At 33.9% G+C, this 12,555-nt stretch overlaps 2 protein-coding genes and 1 pseudogene across 3 annotated transcripts in view; 2 read left to right on the top strand and 1 right to left on the bottom strand.

Annotated features, from left to right (window-relative positions):
• Window positions 1-12,555, top strand: part of LOC111626577 (E3 ubiquitin-protein ligase RNF146-like) — a 29,024-nt gene that overhangs the window by 7,409 nt on the left and 9,060 nt on the right. The window lies entirely within an intron of this gene.
• LOC111626589 lies at window positions 1,853-10,904 on the bottom strand (annotated as a pseudogene).
• LOC111626590 lies at window positions 11,075-12,520 on the top strand. The gene has a single exon (XM_023370026.1). The coding sequence runs from the start codon at window positions 11,075-11,077 to the stop codon at window positions 12,518-12,520; it is 1,446 nt and encodes a 481-aa protein (XP_023225794.1).

The raw sequence follows: 12,555 nt of genomic DNA on the forward strand, positions 1-12,555 counted from the left end.
GAAGAAGCAGAAGAAACATCAATAGCTTTAAAATATTACAACAAACAAACAGGACTAGCGCTGTGTTATATAGTATTTATTAATGAATGCCAATATTGTTTAAACAGTGGTGGAAAAAAGGAAAGTGATTTGTAAAAAACAGAAATATAATTTATCTTGTCTATCCAGATTTGTAAATTTCCTTCTGCATAATATTTTGATGCAATGAATGCCTGAGTTTAGGTAGTTGCTTCATAGAGAAAATCTGAATTGTGTTCCCTATATTGTTGTTATGGCTGATTAAATCATTTCCACAAGATTTTTTATGAAGGTAACAACTTCATTTTTCAGCAGGACAGTGTACCTTGTTGTAAAGCTAAAGAAGACAATGGCATGGACATTTCAGATTCTTCATAACTTGCAGTGATTTTATTAAAATCACTTAAGATTAGAAAAATTGAAGAAATGAAAGAACACTTATGAATGTGATGAAGAAGGATGTCAACGTTTAAAATGCATTTTATCGAATGGAGCATAGTGAGGCAAGGCAAGATTCTTAGTCCTAACAATTTAATCCTTGTATCTTGTTTTAATTAAAAGATTTTAAAGAATTTCTCTAATTTTAAGATATTTCAATAAACAGGACATTTCAGTTTTAGAGTGGCCTGGAGAACTTCTGATATGAATTCATAGAAAGCATATGAAATTGCATAAAAAATAGTTTTTTTGGATATACTGTACATTATGTTACGTAATTATAAGGCCACTGTGTTATTTATATCTATTATATCTAATAAATAAAAGAAAAATGATTTTATAAATTTCAGTTTAGTCACATTTAATTAATTTGCTTAACATGAACTCTTATGCAATATGCAAATTAATGCAAAGATATAACATAAAGTGGATATTGAGATATTATAAAAGATAAATGATATTTCTTTGTAACATAATTATAAGACCACAGGACTTTCTCCTGATTAACAAAATTAAATAAACCAGCAATGTTTAAAATTTTAGTGATGCCATCATATTTTATTAAAAAATCTTTTTATAGCTTTAATTATTAGAAAATAGCAAAAAGCTTAATTTTGAGGGTAGGTATGAGTTTTATAAAAAATTGTAAATGCTAATAACAAGAAAAACCATTATTAAAACCAACCCTACTGGAGATACACATGACCCCTATTATTGCCCCACTCCCTTGACTTTTAATAACAAAAAATTTAATAGCATCAATCTTCCTAATACACAAACTTCCCTGCAAAATTTCAGAAATTTTCAACAAAAACACAGGAGTTATTAGGCTTCAAAGAGGGTGAACAAAATTGTGCCACCCACACTAACATTCATACATACAGAAATGATCCCCCCTCCCAAAATTTTTTGCATATCTCGATGTTCAAGATGTCGTGAGTCCAAAAATGTAAAAATCTTCGGGGGTAATTTTATGACCAATCGTCATACTTTTCCTTTTTTATACATAACAGCTAGGAAAGTAAAAAAGGTACAAATATATAAAAGTAATTTTTAAACTTGAAGGAGTGAACAGAATATTGTTTTGTGTTACCCAACTCAAACATCAACATGCCTAGGTAAAGATCTTATTGAAACAGTAATTTGTGAAATTATCAGACTTAAGTGAAGGAAAATCAGAGAGAAATTATTAGACAAATTTGTTAAGTTTGCTAGACAATTGAAAGTTAAACTACATTTTTTGGTTTTTCTTCTATTCACTTTTCTTTTTCCAATAGACATTTGTTTAATTAAGGATATGCATTTCAGGCTTACTAAATTTCACTTTTTCCTTATTTTAATGACTCATTTATTAAAACAGCTTATACAATAATTAAAACATTTTAAAATAAAATATATTATATACATAGTTACATAGTCTTAGTATTTACATTATCATTAAAATCATCATATTTAACATTATAACATATTTTAATAAAAACATAATAGATTTCATATATTACAATTCTCAGTATTATTACAATACTATTTTGACCCTGACCTGGCATTGCATTGAACAACTGCTTTACATGCATGCTCTTTATATTAAAGATTACAGTTTGTAATGTTATTAAATAAGGAGTAAGGTAGGCATAGTTACAATACATAGTTAAATAAGGGGTGTAGGCAAAAGTTACAGTAAAAGATTAGGAAGAAAACACTTGCTGAATGAAAGAAAAGAATGAACTATTTGAAAGAAAGTGATACAAAGAGGAAAATTATAAGAGTAATTGCTAGAGAAACAGCCACAAGGATATCTCATGAAACTTTATGGAGGACAATTAAGAAATTAATCTTGTTAGATATTTCAAACTGAAGACAAAGCTAAAATTGAGAAAGCTGTACATAGATGCAAGATTAAAATGGACTAGAAATGTCATGTGCTAGTCAAAAAAATGTAGTAAAGTAATTTTTTCAGATGAAAAAAAAAATTTAATTTTGATGGACTGGATGCTTACTAATAGGATATTATTTAGAAAGAATTTAGATAAAGTGTATGATGGTGGCTCATTAGTGGTATTTACAGCATTTTCTTCTAAAGCAGAGATCCCCAAACTTTTTGTCCTGTAGACCATGTGCCAATTTTATCTGTTTTGGGTAGATCCCCTGCTTTCGTAATATTGATTTTTTGTAAATTCATCAACTTTAAATGTGTTTTTGACAGCTGACACAGAGTTACTCACTTTGATAGGGTTTATTGTAGAGTGGAAAATTTTAAAATAGAAAAATATGTTAAGTTTTATTGTTTTGCATTTTGTGTCATTTTAATTAATAAATGTATATCTAGTAACATTTTTACATTAAATAAATACACAAAAAACCAATGCTTTTAAAGGGAGGGATGAGCCTGAAGCTTTGATAGCAAAATTTCAATATTTGGCTTCAATTTAGTGAGCTTTAACCTTAAATCTCCTCAGCAGGTGATTTCCAATCTGTTTGTTTTTTGTAAGGAGATTGGCAACCGTGCTGAAATCCTTTTCCACAAGGTATAAAGATGGAAAAGCTATCAAAAACCTCCATAGTCCATAATGCAGGGTATGTAACAGGTATGTCTCTCTGAAGCCAGAATTGCTGATATTCCTTTCTAAACTGCACCTTAAGTTCTTTGTTAGTGCTTATTCCAATCAGTTCTTGTAATATGACATATGTTTCTTCAATGTCACCGTATGGATTGATAATCCACTGTGGTATTTCCATAGTCAATACATCTTCAAACCTAGTTTCAAAGTCTGTGTGAAGGACATTTAAATGTTGAACATAGCCTGAAAATCATCCTGGCAGTTTGTGACAAATTGGGAAACTGGGAAAATTCACGCCGTCCAATGTTTTCCTTCATTAGTTTCATTCTGGTAAGAAAGGCTGAAAAGATGAACTTTGTTTTTATCAAATTTAGACTGTCACCTTGTAACTGCAAGTTAACCTCATTAAATTTAGTGAACAAATCTGTTAAATAAGCAATGTCTGGTTTCCGTTTGTTTAATTTTTCTTTTAAAATGGGATCTTCAGCATCTAAAAACTCTAAAACAGTCTAAAAAAATGAAAAAAATCTTGTCAAACTTAAGCCTATTGACAACCAGTGTACTTCAGTGTGAAGGAGTAATTGATGAAAGTTTTTGTCATTTTCTTCACACAACTGCACAAATAACATAGTATTCATCGCGTTGCTCTGAATTTTGTTCACTGCATTTATGATCATTTGAAGAGATTGATGCAATCTGCCACAAAGATTTTTTGCAACTAAATGTTGTCAATGGATGATGCAATAAATTGCAAACACCCCTGGTACATTGTGTTTTAAATGGCTTATAAAACCACGATAGTGCCCAAACACGGTAGGGGCTCCATCTGCTGCCGCTGATATTATATTTGATAAACGGATAGCTTTTTCCATGAAAAAAAATCTCTCAAAACATTAAATATTGATTTGCCTTTAATATCCATTATCCAAGTCCTGGCAAAGAGCAGTTCTTCATGGATTATTTGGTCCATAACAAAATGGACATATGCCAGTAGTAGTTCCTCATTACCAGGTAAAGTTTACTCATCCAGTGGTATGGAGAAATGGGTCATTTGCAGATAATTACACAAGAAGCTTTCAACATCATAGCTCATTTCATCAATGCATCTTTGAACTGTGTTGTTGCTCAAAGGAATTCTTTTGAGTATATCATATGCAACTTTTGAGTACAGTAGACCTGCTATAAAACGGGTTCATATAATATGGATTTGTATATAACGGCGAAAAAACTGCAATCGTATTTGTATAAACATACTAAAAGAAACTCATATGATACGGTAAAATGTCATCACCGACTTGTGTCACGACAGGATTGGTCGAATCTAGACCAATAGCGGATATTGCACAAACTGTTGAGTTTAAACGAGCAGTGGACCTACTAAAAACCATTTATTATTTAATGGCCATAAAAATTATATTTATATTAATGATGTCTCCAAAGTTCAGCAAATTTTTCACAGAAAAATAATTTATCAGGAAACGCGCCCGCCATTCGATATGCCACTCCATGACGAAAACAAGCTTAAGCAATGCCGTCGTTGAACGGTGTACACTTGGTAAGTAATCCTACAATTTTTTGTTTACAGTATAGTTTATATGGATTATTCCCAAAAAATTATACATGTTTTGGAAATGTTGAGTCAAATTAGTCTAGAATCAATTAATTTTATGGAAGAAAACCTTTCAAACAGCCATAGTCTGTAAACTGCTTATGTGCCAGGCTGTGATTGGCTCATGTATTTAAGGACTTGTACAATATGAATTTCATAAAACATGGAACATATCTACCGTGTTATAGGGGGGTCTACTGTATATCATATGCAGGTTTGTGTAGAACAGTTTTTAAAACCTCTTCAATGGCTGGCAAAATTAACTGTTCCCTGATACTATCTGGATTTCCTGATTTTGCTATGAGTAGCAAGATATTGTAAGATGCCCGCAAACAACATCGTCTCTTTTTGACGTCAAAGCAAACATACTGTCCACTGTGGGCCTTTTCTGAAGTTTTTTCCACTGTTTGAAAGTATTTCAAATCTTTACCTGTTTTATCAGGGTGACATCATCTCAGATGATCCTCCAGCTTGGATGGTTTTATAGCATCATTGTTTAATATTTTGTTGCATAAAAGGCACATGGGCTGTAGTGTGTCCAACAATGATGAAATGAAGTCAAACTTCAAATAATGATGTATTGCCTACATTTTTTTTATATTCGGCCATCTTTAGTAGTATTTATCTGTGGACAAAAATTAAGCTATTTAAATATAAGAAATAGCAATCAAAATTTATTCCCTGTGTAAAACCTTACTTTAATCTTCAGAGATCTTTTGTATAGATTTGATAGAGAGGAATCATGTACAGTACTTACCATTGAACCTTGTCTTTAAAGATAGGAAGAAAACTATTAATGAATACACATGTACAGCACCTAGTTATAATTGTCTTGAATATTGAATGACCTTTACCTCATGACTTGAGGCTCAAGTCATGATTGGCGTCTTTATGCAATTGGAGGAACTACAAAAAGAAAATTTTATTTAAAATAATTACTTTTCTCCCACACTCTCAAACAAGATGACATTGATTCACTTAACTAGTATGTGCCTAGTTATCTATATCTATTACAAACACTTCCATTTTTATATATATATAAATGGAAGTGTTTGTGCCTATACATCATACTGCAGCCAAAACTAAACATCGCACATGAATGGTGTTTGTGTGTGGTGGTAGCCCCAAGTCTCCCATCGTGCACTATGGTGGTTGCGTCTTGATAGCTATAAGGGTGTGAGAGATGGAGTTTGAAAGTGGTTGACTTCGAAAATGTGTGACGCTTCAATGAGAATGTTCCAGGTTTTTCTAGAAAGTTCCAGAACCTAGAGGTGAAATTTGGTGCACAGTTAGGGTACGTCATGAAAACACACACTAAAAAAGGAATTTTTTGAAATTTCCCTGCGGGGGGAGAGGGAGAGCATTAAGGCTTAACCTGAAGAACGGCTTCTACTGTACTATTTTAGATGCAATTTTTTTGTTTTTAATTACGTTTAGTCTTCATCGAGTACTTAGGGATATTAAATTGATAACATTTCAGACATTGTTATAAATATTTTTTATATATTTCGATTTTTTAACCAAATGTTCGAACTGTTTTAAATTCGAATTTCTTTTTGCATATTGGTTCAATTATAGAACGATTGTAAACATTCCAGAAAATTAAAATTAAAAACAGTTTGTTTNATATTTCGATTTTTTAACCAAATGTTCGAACTGTTTTAAATTCGAATTTCTTTTTGCATATTGGTTCAATTATAGAACGATTGTAAACATTCCAGAAAATTAAAATTAAAAACAGTTTGTTTGATTCTCAGCAATTCTCATCATTCTCAGCGGTAGGTGTTAAATAACAATTACTATGGTTGTTGAAATATTGAATGTAAATAGGGTTTGCTTGCAAAATCTGTGTGAGTGAAGCTGCGGGTAACAGCTAGTCTATTTATATTTTTGAAAATATTTACTTAACACTTTCTTTTCAAAATTTGGAAAACAAATGAACAGTGTTTGTCTCTGACAGTTGTATTTATAATTGACAAATTAAACAAGTCCATGCAAGCACAATTTGTTCAAGTCTGAGCCATCCTTGCAAAGCTCTGTACAAGTCTGGACAGGTGTTGCTATTGCATGCAGTGCGTTGCTACTGGTATCAAATGTGCAAGTTTTTACAGGTTACATGTACTGCAACCACAAAGCAAATAGCCTATTTACACAATTTTATTGAAATATACATATAATTAGAAAATTTATATGTCTATTATAAGAAAGGATTGGGTGAATTATTACATTTGCGGGAAGCCAAAATTTTGGTGACGGCCTGCCTAAATGAGATCCACTCTTGTGGACCTTCCTATTTACATATCATGTACCCACAATTTTTTTTCACAGACATGGGACTCCTTGCTGGTCGGAGTCAACCCCTGGGGGTCAATATAGACCACTTTGGGAATGACTGTTCTAAAGGAAAGAGTAATTTGACCTCTGTAAAAGGTAGACTTAATTCAAAAACTTACCAGGAACTCCTAGTGATCTATATATACACTCAAAGATCTATTTTTGATGCTATTACTATCTGTGTTGGTTTGGAGAAATCACCATTACTAAATCAATGATCCAGTATGTGAAGAATGCATGTGCACATTATAAAGAAGCCTTAAGAAAGAGCAGAAGGAAACCTAATCCAAAATCAAAGAAATGCAAGCAAAGAAGAGGGCTGCACAGAAAAAAAAGGACCAGAGAAAAGAAACAAAACATTATGAATGAAACACAAAGAATAGTCACTTTCTCAAAATTTTAAACCTTTCTTCAGTAAATGAATTTTATATAATGATTTTAGATTGAATAAATGTTTATTTTTAAAAAGTATCTAATTAGTAGATCCATTGTTAGCTGTTATATACAAGGTCTGTCCAGAAGGTTTGAAACTTTGCAAATAGAAGTTGTTTGCATTTACCTGGAAGATAGTCAGTTTTGTTGTCTTTGAAGTAGTCCCTCCTGAGTCTATGCACCAAATTCAGCATTTCTGCCATGAAAAGAATGCTTCCTGAAATGCTTCTTTTGGGATGATGTGCACACTCTGCTAGAGAATTTTCCTCTATGGCATCAATAAGTTCAAAATGGCAACATTTGAGAGTGGATTTTAATTTCGGAAACAAAGAAACTTAATGGAATTTAGTCTGGTGAATTTGGAGGTTGGAGAACAAGTGACGTTGAGTTCTTGGCCAACATTTCAATTGTCGTACTTATTACACGTATTCCTCACTTTATGACTGAGTTCCGTTCCTATGACTATGTCATTAAGCGAATTGGTCGATAAGTGAGGAGTTTCCGCCAGGAATACAGGATCATTGTAAAATTATAAAAATTATGCAATAAACTTCAAATTTATTCATAAAAAAAACATGCATATGTACATATTATCATTTGTTTATTTGGTTATCTGGATCTGTAGAGGTTTTTTTTCCAGGTAAGGGAGATGACGACAATGAAATAAAAGTTGTATCTTCAAGGGCGGAGGTCTTGAATGTAACAGTCAAAAAGAAACTCGTAACTGTGGTTTGCATTGTAATCTTTTTTCTTGATAAATTTCTCTATAGCACTTCAAAAGTTCACTCATCCCACATTTAACTTTATGTTAAAACGTTCAGTATTAGGATCCAATAGTTTCAAGTTCCAACATAGCTGCATTAATTTTGGAGAACACACCAGCTAACCCATGTACCGTGAATTTCTTTTTTACTTCAATTCTTTTGCCTTCTTCCTCTTCCAAATACTGCATCACTTCTAACTCTATTAAATCTTCATTTGTTAGCTCTCCATTGGCATAATCCACTAATTCAGCAATGTCTTCCACTTCAACATCTAAATTAAGTGCATTGGCAAGGTCTGCAATTGTTTAAATTACATCAAACTAACTAAAAAAGTGCATAGCAAGCCTATACTATGTTCAATGTCACCAATCACCACTGATCGACACTCAAGCTGAGAAAGAGGATATCCTGAATTGCAGGTCGAAACTTGATTGCTCGTAAATGCAAGTGGTTGTTAAGCAGATAGGTCGTAAAGTGAGGAGTACCTGTATCAGCAGTGTTCTGTGGATGGGAGCATTGTCAAGATATACTCTTCTCTCCAAGCAGCCAGTCTTTTCTTCCTCACTGCTTCACAAAGACATTTCATCACCTCCATATTGCATTCTTTATTTACTGTCTTCCCATCTGGAAGAAATTCCTGTTGAATGACACCATCAGAATTGAACAAAACAGTGAGCAAGTTCTCCACATTCGTCTAAACTTGTCACACCTTATTGGGTTGCAGTAAACATTTTCCTAACCACTGTGATGACTGATATTTTGTTTCTACAGTATGTCTCATCCCCAACGATGATGTTTTTCATGAAATTTTTATCAGGCCTAGCCTGTCCCAGAACTCTTCACTCAATTGCACTCTTGGAAAGAAAATCGCAAAGAGCAATACACAAATGAATATAACATAACAATAGATGATGATAGAACAAATTGCTTTTGGCAGATAGTACCAAAAAAAAACTTGCCAGTAGAGAGCTGTGCAAGCTGCATCCAGATTTAATTATTAGATGGTGTGTATTTAAAAAGTTTTAAAACTTTTCAGATAGACCTCTTATATTAAGTTTTTCTTTATTATTATTTTTTTAAAGTTATGTATGAGTTATGGGGCTATGTATGGAAAATATACATTTACATTTTGTAGTATAGTAAGTAAAACTAGATTTTACTTATTATACTACAGAGTTTTTATTGAGCATATATCATATTCTTGTACACATGAAGGAAGGTTCAGTCGCAAAAGAGGGTTCTATTTTTATACTTGGAACTAGAGCATCATAAATCACATACACTGAACCAATTTACAGTGTGGTACGATCGACTAACCATAAAAAACAAACATTTTTGAACCCCTTCTGGGCTCTTCATCAGGTTCCTACAGTTTTAGCTCGTAAATTCAAATAACGAATGCCATTGAAATAACTTCATTCCTGAGATCGAACAGCTCTTTTAAAATTATACGTTGCACATGCCGTTCAAATTTAATGAATGCTGTTAATGAACGCCATTAGCCAATGCCGTTCAAATAACTTCATTCTTGAGTTTGAACAGTTCTTTAAATTTAAAGTTCGCCAGCTCAGATATACCGAGCAGTTAAAGCGTGCTGTGTATCAACTCTTGCCAGGCCATCGACAAAAGCATCTCCTCTTTAAAATTTATGCACGTGGTTTCGATAGAGGATTTAAAGATGAACATCTTTAAATCCTTTATCAAAGTTATTTGAATGGCATTCATTAAATTTGAACGGCATGCGTGACGTATAATTTTAAAAGAACTGTTCAATCTCAGGAACAAAGTTATTTCAACGGCATTCGTTATTCGAATTTACGAGCTAAAACTGTAGGAACCTAATGAAGAGCCCAGAAGGGGTTCGAAAACGTTTGTATTTTATAGTTAGTCGATTGTACCACACCGTAAATTGGTTCAGTGTATGTGATTGATATATAGGTGTGGTGAGTAGTGAGTTTTGTATAGTTTAACAATGCCAGCATCATGTGTGGACAATACCCACAACACAAATAACAGAATTAAAAAATATTAAAATTACATAGATTACAATAGTAACAATAAATAATAATAATAATAATAATTTCTAACCAAGTATTGCTTGATTTTAGCATTCTTCAATTTCTTTTCTTTCATATTTTTCAAATTACTTGCATCCGATTGCAGATTTTTGATTTTCAATTCCAACCTGATCTTCCATTTTGGTTTTTGGTTTGACTTTCTTGTTGGTTGCATTGGTTTTAAGAGCCTCAACTCCTCTGTTACTACCAATGCGGTACTGTAGGCAATCTGATTTGTCTGCTCAATGGATGTTATTTGGATAGTAGAAAGTAATGCATTCACGTCCTTCAGGATAGGAGCCAGATATTTTTTTGTTATCATTTTCAAAGGTGGAAGGCGCTTTCTTACTGCATTTAATACTGCATGAGCCATGATTTTATCCTTAAGCTCTTGTTGCCTTGTTGTTAAAGTTCCTGTTTGTTCACCCAGTGCCTCAGCTGCCTGTCCTTCAAATTGTTGTAAAGGGTTCACATTTACTTCCGGTTCAGTGTGTTCTGATGCTCCAGATATCATCGGAGTTTCTGCCACTGTCAGATGTGAGAACTGCTGCTCAGCAGTCTCACTGAGCCTCTCAATCTCTTCAAGTTCAAGTTCACTGAACACCTTAGTTCTGACAATAAATCTTCTCTGATCAGCAAGTTGAAGTTCAGTTATTTGTGAATCAGGGTGTTCTTGTTTCCACAGTTGGTGCATCCACTTTTGGTATGCAAGGAATCACCCTGAAAAATGGAATCTTTCAGGGTGATTCCTTGTCGCCATTGCTCTTTATCATTGCCATGATACCTCTGTCAATAATCTTATGACAAACAAACTTTGGTTATCAAACATCAAAAAAATCTCAAAGAATTTCACATCTGCTATATATGGATGACTTGAAGCTCTATGGAAAAAGTGAAACTGAAATCTGCTCTTTGACTAACACTGTCCGAATCTTCAGTAACGATATCAGAATGGAGTTTGGACTGGACAAGTGTGCAACTGTGGCACTGAGGAGGGGCAAAATCACAGAAAGTGAGGGTATTAATATGCCAAATGGTCAAACCATAAAGTGCCACCAGCCAGAAGCCTACAAATACCTGGGCATACTACAGCTGGACAGTATCAGGCACGAGCAAGTGAAAACTGTCATTAGCAGAGAGTATACTCAGAGGATTAGAAAGATTCTCAAAAGCAAGCTCAATGGAGGCAATACGATCAAGGCCATGAACACCTGGGCTATACCTGTCATTAGATACACTGCGGGTATTATAAACTGGACACAAGCAGAATTGGACAATCTCGATAGAAAAACAAGAAAACTCATGACCATTTATTGTTCGCTACATCCGCGCAGCGATGTAGACCGGTTGTATCTGCCTAGAAGGTTGGGTGGTAGAGGCCTATTACAAGTAAAACAAACTGTTGAAGAAGAAAAATATGCACTGGCAGAATACGTCAAGGACAGTAGTGAGCCTGCATTGATTGCTCTCAATGATAGAAAACTCCTTAAAGCACAGCAGACAAAGAATCAGTATAAGAAAACTACATTACAAGCTAGAGCTGATAGCTGGCGTAATAAGGCGTTACATGGACAGTTCCTGGACAAAATTGAAGGAAAGGTGGATAAAGAAAGAACCTGGTTATGGCTTACCAATGGAGCATTGAAGAAGGAAACAGAAGGCCTGATTTTTGCAGCCCAGGAACAAGCAATCAGAACAAATGCAATTAAGGCAAGAATTGAAAAATCTGCTGATGATCCAACATGCAGACTATGTAAAGAAGCTGATGAAACTATTGATCATATTCTCAGCTGCTGCAAAAAAATTGCACAGACAGACTATAAACAGAGACATAATTCTGTGGCCAAAATGATCCATTGGAACCTGTGCCACAATTATCATATACCTACAGGGAAAAATTGGTGGAAACATAATCCCGAAAAAGTAGTTGAAAATGAATGTGTCAAAATACTATGGGACTTCCGGATCCAGACTGATAAAGTTCTGGAACATAATACGCCAGACTTCACGATTGTGGAGAAGAAGAAAGTGTGGATTATAGATGTCGCCATACCGGGTGACAGTAGAATTGACGAAAAACAACAAGAAAAACTTAGCCGATATCAGGACCTAAAAATTGAACTGCAACGTCTCTGGCATAAACCAGTACAGGTGGTCCCAGTGATTATTGGCGCACTGGGGGCTGTGCCAAAAGATCTTAGTCAGCACCTACAAGCCATAAATATTGACAAAATTACTATCTGTCAGTTGCAAAAGGCCACCTTACTTGGATCTGCTCACATCATTCGAAGGTATATCACACAGTCTTAAACGCTTGGGAAGTGTTCGACTTGTGGTTTTATGTT

Source organism: Centruroides sculpturatus, unplaced genomic scaffold (genome assembly GCF_000671375.1).
Source record: "Centruroides sculpturatus isolate CEXI.00-Female unplaced genomic scaffold, Cexi_2.0 scaffold304, whole genome shotgun sequence".
NCBI lineage: Eukaryota > Metazoa > Arthropoda > Arachnida > Scorpiones > Buthidae > Centruroides > Centruroides sculpturatus.